General features: G+C 36.7%; 1 protein-coding gene across 1 annotated transcript in view; it reads left to right on the forward strand.

Annotated features, from left to right (window-relative positions):
• Positions 1-11,028, forward strand: part of eIF5B (eukaryotic translation initiation factor 5B) — a 29,930-nt gene extending 18,902 nt beyond the window's left edge. The window contains exon 18 of the mRNA XM_073085458.1: positions 10,644-11,028. Within this exon, the coding sequence (XP_072941559.1) occupies positions 10,644-10,751 (108 nt within the window). The 3' untranslated portion in view covers positions 10,752-11,028. The remainder of the gene's footprint in view (positions 1-10,643) is intronic.
• Positions 11,029-19,541: the final 8,513 nt, after the last annotated feature.

Consider the following 19,541-nt stretch of genomic DNA (forward strand, 5'->3'; position numbering starts at 1 on the left):
TAATATTTTCATTATTAATTTAATTTTTAATAATAAAGTCAAGGTTGTCGTGGTTCCTATTTAGATCGCACCCCCGAGACTCCTATTTTTGCCTTCATAACAATACTGGCAGGCGATGCCGTGTTTGTCAGTTTGATCACGAGTTGTTTAGGAGATTGGCCTAACAAGGTGTTACAAATTGGTTCTCGGAAGTAGCAACGCAGTCCGTAACCCACTTCCGATAGAACTTTAATGAAATCTGAGTTAATTGTTGTAGTTGAGTCGACAGTCCAAGATGTTAACAATCAAGCCCCGAAACAATTATTTGAAAGTTTCCAAGTTTTGCCGACCAAACATCGAAATTAAACATTTAATGTGTTCTAGAGTTGTTAAATTTAGATACTGGTAGGTGAATGTTTCGCCTAAAAGATCGTTTATTCATAACTGGAGACATATCGTGCTAGGTTCCCTGTATAGGTTTCTGTTACGATTAAAATATATTATATTTATCTTACATTGCGAATTTACAATATTGAAATCAGATAATAACTATACCTTATTATCATTACGATACCTGTTATATTCATTGTTAGGTTGCCTAATGCCTAACCACATTAAATGCTAAATATAGGTACATCCCTCTTTACTTACGTCCTTAGTAAAATATACAAAATTGACTTCAGTGAATAGCACCAAGCCTCATTACAATACCTGTTGCGTTGCTAGGCTCCCGTGCTGACGTGCTAAATATAGATATATCCCCGTTTCATTTGACCTAAGTTCTTCCCGTCACTAAAATGTACAAAACTACCTTCTAACGACGACTTCTCTTGCAGGCAGAGGTTTTTATCTACTTAATACTCGGGAATGGTACTTTTTTCGGGAAAAAATACGAGTAAGCCTTATGTCCTTTTCTGAACCCGTGATGACGTTTATATAATTTTGTTGAATTTTGCAAACCTCATACAGGTAGAACACACTGGACTGTAATATGTACATAATATCTGTGTAATAACTGTGTTCTAGCAAATAAAGAATTTGAATTGACGTGAGTACAAACTTTATGTCCATCGTTACGTAATATATGATTTAGGACCAAAATTATCGCGGAATTGATACATTCGTGACCACGATCCATGCAACTATAGTCTGATTCATAATTAGGTGTCCAAAATGTAAACAAAGAAATGTCACTGTCAAAATTAACAAGAAACAAAAACTTAAACAATTTCAACAAAAAACAAAAACTTTAACAATTTAATACACAATTTAACAAACGCGCTATGAAAACGAGAAAACATTTGAGTTCGATCACAATCACGAAAATGAATAACATCAGCTACGAAACTTAAAAATGACGGCATAAGAAATGTTTTGGATTCCGATTGTGTTACCATTATCACATTTTAATTTTCTACCATAAACCTTATTTTTATTATTATTACTGTATGGAACGAAATTGAGGTAATATAAATATTAGAAAATGTGAATTGATCTTAATTTATTTAGATTATTATTTTATTAAATTACTAATTATTAATTAAAAACCGCATATCGTGAGTACCCGTTACATAATAAATAAAATTAAAATCGTTACGTACTTAATAAAAGTGTAGGAAGAAACAAACATACATTCGTTTTTTTATAATATTAGTTAGGATTTAAACTTTACTATGATTTACAAATAACCGCTCACAATTTTAAGGCCCAATGGCAACAACGCCTCTGATAAATACTTTACGAATTAATTTGTTATTTTCTCTATAATATTGGTGTATCTGGGCAATTTAGGGATGTATTGATTTTGTACTATGCACGTAGCTTTTTCTCGATAAATCTAAGAGCTATTTGAAGTACCTTATGTTGTTATTTCGTTATTTCAAAGTTCGATGTTTTGTTTTAAAATATTGTTCCGTGTCGAGGGCCTTGGTAAATGGTTGTTTTACAGGGACTGACGTAGTACCAGGTTGCTAAGGGCCTCAGTTCTATTGTGTGTATATGGAATTTATTTAAACATTTTCGTTCATATAATTTTACTTTATTTGTCACAATTTCATATGTTTGTCGATGATATTGGGCTATATTAGAGTATTTTTTTATGAAATAAAGTAGCTGATTTCTAGTCTCAAATCACATTAAGGTTTAAAGTCTAAATTCTTCAGTCTCGTCTCATCAAGTTCAGCAGTTTGGAAATAGTTCAGTTACATTTTTGTCTAAGCTAAGTAAGCTAAGTAGTACGTTCTGTTGCTGTGGATATGCGTCTATGAATCCACGACTTTTCCAAAAATGTTCATTTTAGATATCGTTAATAATAAAATGATATAACTTTTTTATTTTTAGCTTACAATAGGCTTACGTTTCTTAGGCTTATAAATTTACGATAACCGCCTTTAGGCACCATCGCAACTACGACCAATTTTTTCTATAGACTAGGAGCAAATAAAATAAAACATAGTTAACAGATAAAATTCCCGGTACCTACCTATTGTAGAAAAAGAAAAACATTATATAGGTAAGAAATTTTCTTTTTATTTTTTTAAGTATTGCGACTTATCCTAATTAGAGGCAGCAATTATTTGTAAAGCTTCCATTATCCCTATATTTTCATGTTGGAAAATATATTTAAATTTAATGGAAATATAAATAAACATTTTTATTTTATCAGAGTCAGTATTGTGGAGTTAGGAATTCTGGAATTATAGATCTCATGATGAGTCCAACATGTATTTTTTTTTCTTTTGATTATTTTTTATTCTGTGTTACTTAAACTTCAACTGCTGTATTGTCCTACTCACAGACCGCAGGTCTGCAGGAGACATCAAGCCCACAATGGCTAAGGTCTGGCATACTTGCCTATTTCTAAGAAGCAATTCTTGCGTTTCTCAAAAAAGGTGTGGATGCCGGCTGACTTATTAGAGCATCTGTGTCCGGCTTCAGGACCTTCAGAACCCCTGTTCCATATAAAGCTGATTACCCCATGGACAACAGTAACCTTTTACAATCAAGTGGACTTCATGCTCGTTTGCCACTGCAAACTTTGAAAAAATCCATGACGCTGAAGTATATGATTTACTTCCGTGTAGAGCCATGAAATAAAAAATGCTTACGAATACAAGAAAACATATTGAATTGTATATAAAATCCATTGATACATAGAATACGTGCATATAGTAATGCAGGTTGAATGGCGCTCGGCGTCGGTTTCATTGATCGCGCGGCGGGTCACTGGGTCGATGGTGACGTAGGTGCACTTTGTGTTATGTCTAGTGTACCTGTGTTCGTGTCAAGTAGATGCTGGTAGACAGATCTAGCTATGTAGGTATATGTGTGTGCATAGCGTGGTGTGAGGTGAATCGAAATGTTCTTGGTTAGGTACATACTCAATGATATCTTGTTTCTATGTGACAATAGCAAATAGTTAGGCAGTTTCTTGTTAAGTTGATGTTCTTGTAATGATAGTGGTAGAACCCTTTGTGGTTCGACTCCGGCGGCACCACCGCCACACCTATTTCTACCTAATAACAGCAGTGTTAGGCGTTGCTGTGTTCCGGTTTGAAGGGTGTGGTAAGGGAGACAGACTTTTCCGAGGCGTTCCAGCTTAGTCCTCAGGGGTAGCGGCGCATCTGTGGCAGACCTCAGGTAGGAATATCTAATCCTATCTGGGGTTGATTACAGATGTCCATGGGCGGCAGTAGCCACTTACCATCAGATGGATTGCATGCTCGTCTGCTACTCTTATATTATAAAAAAAACATGAACTCTGGTTATGGATAGTGAAACTAACGTTAAGTTCTTTGTTCTGCTGCGTTTTACATCTGTTATTCGAAACCATCTTGGGTAATTTGAATGGAAATATTACCTTATGTGGAAATCCGTTTGTACGATTTTTCACTGAAGAGTTTATAAGGGTTTTTGTGCTACGAATAGGTAGGTATGTTATCCATCTGATGTACTTATTTAGAATAATGGAAACAAGGTCATATTCTGTATTATCTTGAAAAGTGGCCAAACCAATTATTCGGTCAGGGTGGTACCACTACAATATCTATTTTTTTTTTGTTGACGAGGGGGAAACCTTCAAAAGGTACCCGACGCCATGGGAGTGGCGCCGGGTTATGTGGGATTTTTACCGCACTAAAACCCCCCGGTGGCCGTCCTCAGCGTTTGGTGGCGAACTCCGGAATCTCCAACGGAACACAACCGGAGTCCTCCTAACGCGATGCCCTTATATCGGGCTCTGCCCTGGGGGGAGCAATTACCCTTATACAACCTAATCTAGAATGAGTACCCATATCCCAGTACGTGCGTGCTAAAACGTGTAGTTGTGTTATAGAAAAATGGTTTATATTTTTAGCAGGCATAACACGAAAGCATCAATCTTTCCGTAATACTAATCATATGAAAGCACTCGGTGTGAGCTCAGCAGTTTTCCGTCACTGCCACGAAGGCCGCAGTATTTTTGGCCAAGTGACGTCACGCCTTTCCATACGTTAGGTAAGAGATGGCCCGATGCCGCCTCCACTTTAAATAGCCCTTTTATTTTGTGGCTGGAAATATTGGAGTACTGGATCTTACTGTCCATAATCTCGGACTCATCTAGGGACATAGCCATAGTCTATTTCTACAAGTAAAATGACGATTGACAGACTACACACACCTCTCAGAAATTTCTCTATTACTGCACTATTAGTAGGTTTCCTCACGATATCTTCTTTCGTTGTCAACTTGCGTCTTTGGGATTCGAACCCAGGAAATAGAGCTAGTGATCGAATTTGAAACCACTAGGATTTCACTATCATCAAATCAAAATAAACGTTTTTAATCCGACAAGTTTTTTTGCCAATTGAATACAAAAAAACACGACAAGATCTAATGATAGCAATAATGTAGTCCCTATAATTAGCTGTTAAACAATAACATTTAAGACAAAATATAATAAAAATCCGAGATGTGTAAAGGAATAAGGCTGATAAACAATACACCGCTCATAGTGGTTCTAAAACGAAAGGTTTTCAAAGAAAAATGATTCATATAAAATATTTATTGCTACTTCTCTTTCATAGTGGAAAAATACCGTGCTATGAAAACGTATAAAGTCCAATGCAATATTATACAAGTATTTTCCGTGTAATTCTCGGAAAGTAAAATGGCGTGGGATTCTCGAAAGCTTTACTGTCCAGAGTAATAATTAGTATAGAGTACGATTTGGTACGAACTGTAGGCAGATGTATGAGCGTAGAAATAGCTTTATTAAGGGATAGGTCCATAAGTAGTGGTGTATTCGCAGTCGCAGAAAAAAGATCTCTATATTTTTTTTCATCCTATGCTAAGCGGGAGGGGCACCTCCAGACCTCGTAACCCTCTCTCCTCTATATATACCCGTGAGCAAATGGACTATAGCCGTATAAATCTAATTTAGTTGTGAAATATAATATACTATTCCCAGTACCAGTTTTAATAGCCAATTTTACCAGAATTACGATATTTATTAACGAAATTAAAAATATGGTAATTCCCTTCACTTGTACTTGCATGGCAATACGGTACGCCGCTTACTGATGATGTTCTTACTTGTGACTTTGTTCGTACCCGAGTTGGCGCACTCTATCTTTATAATAGCTCTGAGGGTTACAGTTTCCCGATCCCCGTGTAATCATAGTTACTTATTAGCCCTCAAGAAATGCTCCTACAATGTTATGACTATGAGTTATTTGAATTTTTGCATGCGATATTATTACGGGAAACTTGTCTGTTATCGAATTAAGGTGTATGCTAGAAGTTTTAAGCGTGGAGTATCTTTACAAATAAACAGAATTTAAAGAAATCGATTTTTTTATTAACATAACAGTTATTTTCAGGGACAAAATACATATAATACACAGATAGATAGATAGATTGAAACTAACTAACTAAGATTGAAGATATTGATCGCTGGTAGAGCGCTATTTTAGCGATAAAAGCCTTTCCTGGTAGCCATTTTCATTAGCACATTTTAAATTGTTTCTGTTTCTATATCCAACGAACGAACGTTGGTATTTTTACACGCTTTTTATTTTATCTGAAAGTTACAGTTATATGAAATAGATGTTTAGGTATACCTTAGTAGGGTACATTAATTTAAATTGTCAGTCAAATGTATTGCTACTAAATCTACATATGTATGTACCCATATTCTAACTATAATAAGTACCTACTAGCATTATCGGGTACTTTATTTTATTTATTTATTTTATTGTGTAAAGCATTTAGTACAATAGGTCAATAACATGTCAACACTTAGATAAAATTTTAGGGTTAACAATAAGTATTAAAGGAAAATGAAAAGGAAGACGAATGCAATTATGTCGAAATTAACAATCAATAATAATAATGTATATACTTTATGAATGTATATGTATGTAACATATACCTCATCATTCATAATATATTATAACTAGCTGACCCGTCAAACGTTGTGTTGCCATATAAATAAAAAATGTTAAGAGTGAACAACCCTTATTACTTAAGGGTATGAAAAATAGATAGTAGCCGATTCTTAGACCTACTGAATATGCATATAAAAATTCGGAGGAGTACGGTAACTAACATTGTGACACGAGAATTTTATATATAAGATATACCTACTGTTCTGCAATAAAATAAAAAATGCAAAATATAAAAATAAGCGAATAATATGTAGGTACTAATCTTTTGTAATAAATTCTTACAACAACACTTAGAATATCAAATTTATAAATATAAATGAGTTGAAGAAAAACTATTTTCATGAGTCATTACATTGTTTGTGTGGAATGGCAAATGTTTTGGACTTTGTAACCGTATGTTTTATGTAACCAGGACTTCAGTGATTTGTGGCGTATGCTAATGAGCCGATCGTGGGGCAATAGCGAATAATGATTAGTTGGTATACCTAAACTATGTCTTGCTATAGGTACCTGTATGTGTTATTGTTGTCTAAACATATATAACTCAATGTTGACTGACTGACATAGTGATCTATCAACGCACAGCCCAAACCACTGGACGGATCGGACTGAAATTTGGCATGCAGGTAGATGTAATGACGTAGGCATCCGCTAAGAAAGGATTTTGGGGATTTGGGGATGAAAATGTTACTTCGTAACGCGAGCAAAGCCGCGGGCAAAAGCCCGTTCGCTTATATCTTTGTTACCCGGCGGCAGTGGGTAATGTTGTTCGACCCAATATAGTTCTGATTATTTAGCGCGCCCCTTCAGCTCGAACGGATCAAATAATTTTAACATGTAAGAGGTTGTTGGACTCGTCTTAATTGTAACTGAGTTTTTTTGTTTTATAATATTTCTCTAGTTATTATATCTTTGAAGCTGGACGGCTTTCTTTAATAAAGGTTGTGTTAACTCGTTAGATTTGTCTTGACAATACAAGTGTTCTTAGATGGGGGAAGTCGAACAATAAACAAGACAATTGTTCTACGTCCTAAAATTTTCGAAGTCTATACCATTAGATTACTCAAATATTGGCACTAGACTGCGAAATATTTTACATACTTATATTTAATTTGAAAATATTGATTTTTCACAACGAGAAACATTAAGGGTGTGCCATAACACGTCACATCGCCATTGAGATCCCCACAATCCCTCCTTAACACTGACTCTTGTGTTCGCGATATAAAGTCGGTTGTTCACCGTCAGTGAACGCACACAGACGCAAGCCGACACACATGCACAGTGACCGGGTCACAGTCCATTCTAGAAGCTCCATTGATGTTTCGCGACGCGGTTTCATTGATGAAACTACTTGTGAGCTCGTGTCAAAGCGTTGTTGACGGAAGATAGGTGATCTGAACTCTTTATCTGTACCTATCTCATACAATGTTTCTGTAGTACGGGTTTTGTTAATGTTTTTCCTTGTTTTTTTTTCAAGTTTGTAGGTGTGTTCATTATTGGTATGTAAGTTGTAGTTGTAAAATCTTAGCGGAGCGAAAGTATGGTGGATTTAACACATCTAAAACTAAGCTACCTTGAGAGGTAGCGTAGCTATGTTGGTACGTAGATGTGGCTGTGAGTAACTCTGGTGGAAAGGCACCCTTACTCTGTCCATCTATTTTCGAAAAGTGAGGAGGAGGACGTTGCAAGCTTATCTCATATGTTAGGTAAGATCTGCACCCAGTTGTCCTTTAAAATTATTACAGAAATGATAAGTCAGCAGGTCCTAATTTAGATTTTCGGCGAGGTTCAAGTCTTGCGACTTCATGTATGTAAATACGAAACTAAAAACTCAAGGTTAATTTCATTTACATTTTACTTAGTATCTGCAAGGCCTACTTACCTTCTTAGGAAATATTTATGCGACATGCCTATTTGTATACTCTACTGTAAAATGTTTATTGTACATACATACATATACATACGTAGTTACTTACCATAATACATAGATTAGTAAAGATTACTCACGCCTAACAAGAAAATGTACCCAGTTTTGACAATTGAAATAGTTGAGTAAAAAAGTTTAGCCACGTCTCCGTGCTAAAATGTCCCTAAAATATTTGAAATAATTATTTATTTATTACGTAAATTACGTAATTCTTACGTAAATTCGTTATTTATTCGTAAATTTTCTCTAAAAATGATTTTATTTGTCAAGGATTCAAAAAAGAACTTACTAAAATAAGCCATTTGTGGCTTAATTCAATTTCAAGGCGCCGAATTATCTTTACTAATCTATGCCATAATATAAAAATAGAACTCAATAGATATTATATAAGGAAAGTAACACGCTAGCGACAATGTGTTAAAACATGAGCAACTGTTCTTGTTGGCTGTTGCCGGCGTCAGTCGTCGATATCGCCAGTCGCTCGTGTATTAACCTAACATAATTTGAAAGGCATCATCCTCATAAATATGGCGAACACCGCCCTCTGAACTAATCAGATTTCTTGCTTATCTCATTGTAATCAAATTGCTCATACATATTAATGCATTACGCAGTTTTCAAATGACTCGCCGATTATCTTTGCGTCCAGTACATTGTAGATTACCTTGAATCTCGGATTTTTTTAACATGCACTTATAGTTCCGCGAATGGATACGGTCCTCGTCATCAACCCATTACTGTCCCACTGCTGGACACGCGTCTCCTTTCTGAATGAAAAGGACTAGGCCGTAGTCCACCGCGCTGGCAAAGTGCGTATTAGTAAAATTCACATACTTTCCAGAACTTTTGTTTTAAAGATCTCTCAGGTATGCAGTTTCACTGACGATATTCCTTCAAAGTTAAAGCAAGGGATAATTAATTGCTAATACGCACATAACTTGAAAAATCGGATTTGCGTGCCTGGGATTCGAACCTTTGACCCTTCCATCGAGGGGCCAAATTTCATCCACTAGGCTATCAATGACTTTTTAATGGTACGGTCTTTGCAACTGAAATCTCATAAGTTGTGTAAATTCACTTGAGATATACAAAAGTAAAAGCAAACTTCTGATATTCTTTATTGCGAACAATGAAGTACGCCAGCCTGTGTAACTTCTCAGAGGGAAAATCACGGAATTTATATATTTTTCCTTCCCGTTAACAATAATATTTTTGACTTGGCTCGAAGCATCCCCGGGCACGGTTGCAGGCGGGGTGGGGATGAAGAGGGGTGGTCTGACCCAGTTAGTCGCTTGCACAACCTGATCCATTTACCCGGTGACGTCAAACCTTCATTGAATCCCGGGTAACTGAATCAGTGGCTCGAAGTAGGTCGAGCTGAATGAAGTGAGGTCTACATTCATATAGCCATGGGCTATATTTAGAACCGGGGAACTTGGAGTGCAGCCTATTTTGTACGAGTTTCCGCGATAAATTCGTCGGAACAAGGCTTCGTTGAATTCATTCATTAAGTTCTATTATAGCGGAATTACGGAAAATTTGTATGATTTGGGTGAAATTATTAGTATTGATATGATTAGCTCATATGTGTATTATATATTATTATTTTCTTTTTATATAAAAATAAGGTATCTTTAAGTTTAGGACATAGATTCTTTTAATGTAGTTAGCCGATAAAATGTTACAATAACATACATATCTATACTGGCACAGGCCCTGATTTACATTAAATGTATTATTTTTATAAGTTGTGTATTTCTACTCTCAGGTATATTTGAAAGAGAAGGGTTTCTTGAAATTATACATTTATAGGAATTTTCGACAAATACATTTATGTGAGGGAAAGGAGGGTACTATATTAATGGATGCCTGGATCAAAGGGTGGGTGACTCACTTACTATCTGTTTATATGTCTGTTCAATTGGCTAAATTTTGGGCTACTTGGGTGATTAATAGCCTATGATAAGACTATGAATTTTAACGAAAAAGGTGTTTTCTTTTTTAATATTTAAGTAGCAAAAAAGTTGGGTACTGGCGCCCATGGACAACTGTAATCAATCCCAAATAAGATTAATACCTGAGTTTGGCAACAAACGCACTTAGGACTAAGTTAGAATGCCTCGAATAAGAAAGTCTCCCTTTAAAGTGGAACACAGCAATGCTAAACACTGCTGTTACTAAGCAGAAATAGGTGTATACGGCCGACTGCACATCTTTTAATACAAAATCATAGATCAATATATATAATGAGGCTTCACACGTGTATAGGATATCCATTTCCCATGACTCATACAATTGATTTGTTGCAGATATCTCGCGCCAGTATCGACGCGTGCAAGGACTACTTCCGTGATGACCTAATCAAGACCGACTGGCAGCTGATGGTGGAATTGAAGAAACTCTTCCAGATCCTCTAACACCATAGCAGCAGCCGCTGGTTTAAGCTCGTGTCTCTGTGACGTTTTTGTAATGTAACTGTCGGATGTGAGAGAAGTCGCTATCTCGCGCCGAGGAAACGCACCCTTAAAGTTTGTAAATCGGTATTGATTTCTGCTTGACTGAAAAAGGCTGTTCCGTATTCGTTGTACTTCTAATTATTTTGTTTTTATCGTCTTAATATAACTTATTGGATTTATTACAATAATTTTGTTAGCGCAGTTAATTGAAAAGAGAATAACCCTTGGAAACATCTGTTGTTAAGTCGTAGTAAATACTTAATTTCAGTCAATCCTAAAACTAATTAACGGAATATTTACAGGAGAATAAATACGGGTTATGAATACATTACAAAAACGTTGCCTTGATGTACCTAACTTTAGTGAAGCCATTTTTATTCGCTTTTTTGTAAAGGTCTCGTCCTAATAAGCAATCGTAGGTGCGGATATGTATATTGAATTTCGGTGTGTCCTGTCTGTCTGTCGTTTCCATCTAACTTTGTTCCGTTGTATGATAGAATCTCATTACAATCTTTTAGCTCCGAGATTATTTTTTTAACACTTAGCATCATAATCTTGTATTAAATTCCCGTACCATTTTTTGTACACAATTATTTTTAATGCTGCCATAAGGTGCGTTTATATGGGGCGCTGGGTTTCCGCTAATATATGAAGTTGGTTTAATCGTACTGATCTCAACATGGTCTAGTTCAGTGTTTTTCAATATTTTTCATTACATGATCCCCGCAATATGTAAATATATATTGCGACCCCTTACCCTCCGGTGCTTCTAACCTGTATTTTATTACGTTTCAATGATCTAATCTGATTTTTATAATTAGACATAGATTAAATACGCAATTAAGTGCACAAAACTTTATTAAAATAGAAGTAACATTTTGTCATTTATATTTCTCCCGCGACTCTCTTTAAGGCTTTGCGATCCCCCAGGGGGTCGCAAGGGGGGGGCGGCACACTTTGGAAAACACTGGTCATGTTTATGCTCAAAATGCTAGCAGGAATCCAGCGCTCAGTAAAATAGTATCGTAATAGTAAACTTGGACAGATTGTAGTTGTATACCACGTCGTCAGTTAGTCAATATCGAAGTGACGCATTGTACATAGTCCATTGTAGACTTTATTTATTAAAGATATGGCGGTTATTCTCAACCTTTAGTATCTTTGTTTGGACCTCGAAATGTAAACGAAATTACTAAAAATTCACTATTTGGGAAATGTTAAGTAATAACAAGATTTAAAATAGAATCCATGTAAATATTGAAATGAATTATTTCCTATATATTTTATGTAAATGTATATAAGTGAAGCGCAAATTTTTAATTATTTAATATCTGGTAGTGCAATAAACGATCTCGCGTCGTGTCCAATCGAATGGTAGAATGTTCATGTACTCATTGTTTGTCGCATTTTTCTAATTACATTTGCTATTTGGGTTTTAGAACTTTAGTTAGTATTTCAGAGAGACTGACGACCCGTTGGCCGCTATTGCTCGAGCTACTTCGATATATCGCTCTCGGTCGAACTTTAGCGATTAAGTAGTGGTTAACGCGACTGGGAAAAGTTGCTTGGCGACTATTTAGTTGCTCAGGTGACTATAGTCTACACGTCTGTACGTAGACAATGGATTGTCGTAGACAGAAGTTTCGTATAAGTTTTTAAGTACGTTTTTAAGAAGTTTATAATCTACGAGCTTTTGCCCGCGGCTTCGCTCGCGTTACGAAGTAATATTTTCATCCCCTATTTTATTCCCTTGGGGGTAGAATTGGTCAAAATCCTTTCTTAGCGGATGCCTACGTCATAACATCTACCTGCATGTCAAATTTCGGCCCGATCCGTCCAGTGGTTTGGGCTGTGCGTTGATAGATCACTATGTCAGTCAGTCACTTTTGAGTTATATATATTTAGATTAGTAGCCTAATGGGAAGTCAGCCTAAGGAAAATTTATTAAATGGAGGTCATGTTCTTTTTTACAAAATTGAAATTGTCAAACAAGCGAGATGAGTCCACGGTGAAGATACGAAAGGTTGTATTTTTTATGTAGGTATTATCCCTTTTTGAAATGCTTTGTATTATATAGATGGAATCGGACATATTCTTATATTGAAGAAATTTTATTAAATACGAAAATAGATGTTTTGTCTTTTATTTGTCCTGCTCTCTCTCTCTTACACAAACTCTTACCCAACTCTAAAACATATTCGTATCTGAAGATTTTCTTCTCACTTATAAAGTTAACAACTATTATAGTACAATAGTTAAAGTACTTATGTTACCCAAAATATCTTATTCATACATAGCTTCACAGTTATTCATTCGATTTATTTAATATTATTTACAAATACATGCAGATATTGCACTTATAATTCACAGAAGTTTTAATATAGCTCATGTACGATTTAAAACACAAATGAATATAACAACATAACATTTTATTAACATTGAGTAATATTTTAAAATATTTTCTTATTAAGTACTTATTCTTTCAACTTATGTCTTATACTATTATTCAGAAATATTATAAAAAAATAGGGGTTTAAGTTTCAAATAACTTTATACGCCCGTAGCTTGGTTTTAGGTTTAGTCATCGTTTACATATGTATCTAATATGAATTTGCTACCTCTCCGTCAATTAATAATTGTTAACAAAACAACACATGGAGAAAAAGATTAAAATATAAACACACACAAATATTTTCCAATTACCTACTTGACTACATATAAGTCGAAGGATATTTAACTAACCTTCTTACACTAGTCTCACGTCCGTATTCTGGTTTGAAGGATGTGGAATGGGTGGTACTTAAGTTTAGGGCCAGTTTTCACCAAAACCGGCTCGTGGGGAGACGAGCAGTATAGAGGCAGCGTGGTTACGTCAATGTGGAGAAGATGTGAGCGGGCTGGAGCGGCACTGGTAGAGCACAATATCGATTTACACCACTTATAATACTATCCTGTACGTAGAGAGTTATAACGTAAAACGTAAAAATTAGAGGTAAAAGCACAGAAAACTTGTAATAAATCTTTATTGAGTATAAACTGCTTCTTTAAAAAGATGTGTGCGCGACGTTACAGTGCCTAGTAGGTAGGTACAAGCTTGTTATTGTATATTAATTGATTTACACAACTTCGGACAAGAAGTTATTTTTACAAACTAAATCTGCAGTAAATCAACTGTAGAGTAGTAGCTTAAACATGACCTAATCGTAATATAAATTTCGTTCATGTGCTGGCGACTCGCCGGGCGAGTCCAAAGTTTTCCGCCAATATTTCCTAAACTCGTCCGTATTTTTTACTGAAATTCAAAGTGTAGACTAAATAAACGCTAATATGAACATTTACACGATGGCTCGTATTTACGACTATTTTTATAATTTAAGAAAAAAATTGCATTATACAATGGTTTGAACTCGCTAGGCGAGTTCACTGACGCAAGTCCTCAACTTTTTGACTTTTTTCCGATTCAAGATATTTTTTTTATTCTTGATAGACGGCGTAGACCGCAATCTCACATGATGTTAAGTGATGATGCGACCGTATCATACCTGTCTAGAAGAAGTGCTTAATTTTTGAATATTTTTTATTTATAAATGCATAATGTCCAATCCCACGAGTTTCAATATTACCCAGAATTATAGTTAACGTAAGAAAGCATATTTTTTGTGTCAATATTTTGATTGATAGAGATGTTTTAAGAAATTACTCATTTATTAGAAATAGAAGTCGCACAAGTTAAACTTTAAATCAATTTTATATACGCAACTATGAACATAAAAAACTTAATTTTATAAATGGAATTTTATCAAAAGATTGACAATCCCTGCATAAATTATGAAAAAAATTACCTCCTTTTTGATTTGTAGGGTTTTTAGCCAGGTTTATTCGTGGAAATACACTAAACACTTGCCAAACACTTTTTGATACAGATATAAACGTTGTGGAGACTGTGACGGCCAAAATAATAACAAATATTTATGTTTACCTCATAGATCAGTAAAAATTACTCACTCCTAACAAGAAAATGTAACCAGTTTTGAGAATTGAAATAGTTGCGTAAAAAGTTTTGTCCCATCTCCGTGGTGAAATGTCCCTAAAATATTTGAAGTACATATTTATTTATTATGTAAATTATGCAGTATTAGTATTTATTCGTAAATTTTCTCTAAAAATGTTTTTTTATTTGTCAAGAATTCAAAAAAATAACTGACAAATCAGCTGTTTGTGGCTTCATTCAATTTGCAGGCGGCGAAGTATCTTTACTAATCCATGGTTTACCTAAACGTCATGCCAGTGAACTGACGCCTGGCGAGTCCATCGTGAAATATAGGCGGCACCTCAGAAGAAATTAATGAAATCGTATTGACATTGAACGTGTTAAGGGACAGTTTCCTGGTATAGGTAGCCAATTTACCTATACATATTCTTAATACATATTAATAATGGGTAAGTATATCTAAGTATCATAGCTATATTATACATCGCACCTTTGAAACTGGTACCTTCAACCGTGTAACAGCTTTATAACTAAGCTAGGAAACATTATAACTTTTAGCCTAAATGGGTCCTTTAGATACATGCATAGGTAGATGATAAATCTACACAAGAGATCTAAAACACGAAAGATCATTAAATTTTCGCCTCCAAATTTAATTGAAAAAAGATCACTAGTACCTTAGGGCTACAGTAATCTTATAATGGAGGTGTTCGAAAATAGGATTTGTAACTATAACCAACGCCGAAAGTTTAGGAGGAAAGTTAAGTTGCGTCAATTGAAACAATAAAGACCGACAGCTAGGTAGGTATTCTTCCGGTTGCGTTCCTTTGGAGATCCCGGAGCCCTCTACGCAGCGCCGCGGACGGCCACCGGGGGGGTTTTAGTGCGGTAAAAATCCCACATAACCCTGCGTCGCTCCCACGGCGCCGAGTACCTTTGAAGGTTTCCCCCTCGTAAACAAAAAAAAAACGTAGGTATTCAAAACAATCATAGGAAGCTGTTTTAAGTGCCCTTTTATAATTACCAGATCACGCCGTGTTAAGTAGTCGTCGACGTCAATTACATCCGTAACCAATCCCAAAATTAACACGATTTGGAAGTTTCCCATCCAAAACTAACATATTGCCTGCCTGAGAACATGTTGCGACCTCACTTGTAAAATCTGCTTTATCGCACTTTGGTTTCGAATCCTGTTAGTGGAACACTGTTAGTGTGAAACATTAAAATGTTTAAATTAATATACTATAAGTGTCCTGAAGCGATTTTTACGGGCCCCATCAAACCAGAAACTTTTAGCATTGCCGATTGAAGATTTAGCTGCTTTTCAGACGTTAGGTGCTTTAGTTCCGGGACTAGAATAGGGCTACGGTATCCCTGGCCTGTCGTAACAGGCGACTAAAAGGGGGGTTTCCGGGGTTGCGGGCGGCAAGAGTAGGAGCTCGAACCGTCCAGTATGCTAACCCGGGAAGGACGGCAGTATGTGTGGTCGCATACCGTCGTAATCACCAGATGTTGTGGGAGGAGTGAACGCTCCCTCAGGGCAAAGCCCGATCCGGGCATCGCGCTTGGAGGACTCCGGTTGTGTTCCGTTGGAGATCCCGGAGTTCTCCAACAAGCGCTGAGGACGGCCACCGGGGGGGTTTTAGTGCGGTAAAAATCCCACATAACCCGGCGTCGCTCCCACGTCGCCGGGTACCTTTTCAAAGTTCCCCCTCGAAAAGAAAAAAAAGGTGCAATGATCAAACGCTACATGCTACACAGGCACATGTTTGAGCAAGGGTCGTATCTGCTTTTGAATGCTCAGTGCAGCGACTGAACGTAGAAAACGCGATGCAGTATTATTGAAATCATAAAAAAGCGTGTTTTCGGTTCTGCGACCGAACGCAGCCAGTCGCCAAAACGGAATTTTCCATCGATTCAATCGCTAAAACACAAAACCCTAATTTCCCAATTCCAATTGAATTTCCCATCCCATCCTATATAGCTACATATACAATGAAAGTCTACATATGAGGCTTTAATTCGTTAAAAGCATACCGAGCTAATAAAGCCGTATGTGGGTCTTGTGTGTCATCAATAATGGCTGTTCACAATCACATTCATTCCTCAAACCATCTTGGAAAACACCAATGCGGCTCGAGCTAGGTCGTTCTTTGGGAGGAGCGAGCTTTGTAGGTAACTCTACTTCCGGATGCTAAAATTTGTCATGTCCACTACTTTTAAACTACACTCATTCAATTCACAATTTCTAAAATAATTGACTGTTGGAAAACGAAAATTGTGTGAATTTCCGACATTATTGGGTCTCTTGCATAGTATTTGAGGATGTTTCTGGATGCATTTGGGTCGGTTACCATGGAAACGCGGTATGCGTGGGCGAGGGGGTTGGCATTTTCAGGGTCTAGGTCACGCCCCGGCGTGCGACGCGCTTGCGCGGGCTTCCGAGCCTCGGAACCAGCTCAAACCCCGTCGGACACTTCCTGGTGAAACACATCTGCGGTCTACCGCTCGGTCGTCGACAAGTGAGTCTAGAACTCTAGAAATTTCTCGACAATGTGTGAAGTGCGCGATACCTATCTCAGTTACAAGTGCAGTGTACCTAATTAGTACCTACCAATTGATTATCAGTAAAACTAAATTTTCTATAAAACAGTAAAATAGTGTTTATTGGTGAATTTTGTTTTTTTACCGCTCAAAGTTTTATTTTTATTTGTAAGCCTTTAGTAATTTTAACCAGTGAACAATAGTGACACCTCGCTCGAGATTGCCAGGTAGGCCTAAATTAAGTTTTATTTTATATTTATGGTCACTTAATGTAAAAATAAAACAATTCATACTAAAAAAATATTAACATGCATTATCGTACAAGCATTTTAACACAATGCTGGCGACAAAACTGGCCAAATACCGTTCATTATACGTCGCAAATATTTGGAACTCACGACGAACTTTCAGGTGACAGGGCCTTTAGAAGATTTAAGCGTGACCGGTGTGACGAAAACTGGCGTCTCTATAAAGTCGCACGCAACCGCTGTAATCAAATGGTAAGAGCAGCTAAGCGCAATTACTTCACCGAAAAGGTATCTAACAAGTCTTCCGCCGAAATATGGAAGTTTTTAAATAATTCTTGAAAACTATTCTTGAAATTACTTCCATGCTCAACTCGATATACATATTTTTTCTTTTTCTCCCGTTACCGTAGATGAAATCTTAAAAATTATTTCGTCCATTCAATCAAAAGCGGTCGGGTTTGATGATGTGAGTAGATCTACGATTGTTCCAATACTGCCACATTTACTCAACATTATTACTGACGTCATCAACACTTCCATGGCTACTGGGGTTTTTCCTTCTGTCTGGCGTAAGGCTTTTGTTATCCCACTTCCGAAAGTATCTAACCCCTGTCATGTGAATAATTTCAGACCTATCTCTATACTACCCTTCTTATCGAAAATTCTTGAAGCTGCTGTACACAAACAAGTTTCCTCATTTATTTCTAACAATAATCTTCTCAGCCCTTTTCAGTCCGGTTTCCGAACAGGACATAGCACAACAACAGCTGTTCTCAAGGTTATCGAAGATATTCGTGATGGCATGGAGGATAAAATGGTCACCGTCCTCGTTCTCATAGATTTTTCTAATGCTTTTAACATGGTGAACCATGATATTCTTCTTGCTGCTCTCCAATATTATAAGTTTTCATCTACAGTACTGGATTGGTTCTCATCTTACCTTCGCGGACGCCGGCAAGCTGTTAGAGTAGATCGCACGCTGTCAGACTGGTGCAGTCTCACTAATGGAGTCCCACAAGGTGGAATTCTGTCACCATTACTCTTTTCTCTCTATATAAATTTCCTTACTCTTTCCCTTAATTGCTCTTACCATTTGTATGCCGATGATCTACAAATTTACGCACAAGCCAACATTAATAATGTCAATGATGCTATAGGCATTATTAATAATAATCTTGCCAACATAAGTAATTGGTCACAGAGATATGGAATAAGCGTTAACCCCAATAAATGCCAAGCCATTATAATTGGTAGTTCTCGGCAGTTGGCGATGGCATGGTTCCGTCTCACCGGTTGTGTTTGAGGACTCTATTGTACCTTTCACATCTTGTGTCAAAGATCTCGGCCTATGTTTGGATTCAACATTGAGCTGGTCGGACCACGTGAGTGAAGTCAGCCGTTCTGTATTTGCGAGGCTGCGCGTCCTAAATCGCCTTCGTAACTTTCTTCCGATTAAAGTTAAAGTCACTGTAGTACAGGCGCTTATTTTACCAATTATTGAATATGCTGATGTATGTTGCACTGATATAAGTGAGGAGCATCTCAATAAGTTGGAAAGACTTATTAACCACGCCATTCGATTCATCTTCTGTCTGCGCAAATTCGATCACATTTCCTCTTACCGTCGCCAACTTGAATGGCTTCCTATTCGTGAGCGTAGACAGGTTAGATTACTTTCTACTCTTTTTTCTATTTTATCTGAACCGCCTACGCCGGGATACCTGAAGCAAAAGTTTCAGTATCTCCGTGACTCTCACGAGCGCCAGTTGCGATCTTCCAATTCTCTCGTTTTAACGATTCCACTTCATCGGACTGGCTTCGTATCCAAGTCATTTGCAATTCACGCTATTCGGTTGTGGAATGCTCTCCCGAATGAATTACGCAATGCCTGCAGCAGACAGACTTTTAAAAATATAATTAAATTATATTTTCTACAGAAATCATAGTGCTTATATTTACGGTTCATCA

Source organism: Epargyreus clarus, unplaced genomic scaffold, assembly GCF_041222505.1.
Source record: "Epargyreus clarus isolate Ecla_fem2 unplaced genomic scaffold, WU_Ecla_fem_2.2 ptg000023l, whole genome shotgun sequence".
NCBI classification, from domain to species: Eukaryota; Metazoa; Arthropoda; class Insecta; order Lepidoptera; family Hesperiidae; genus Epargyreus; species Epargyreus clarus.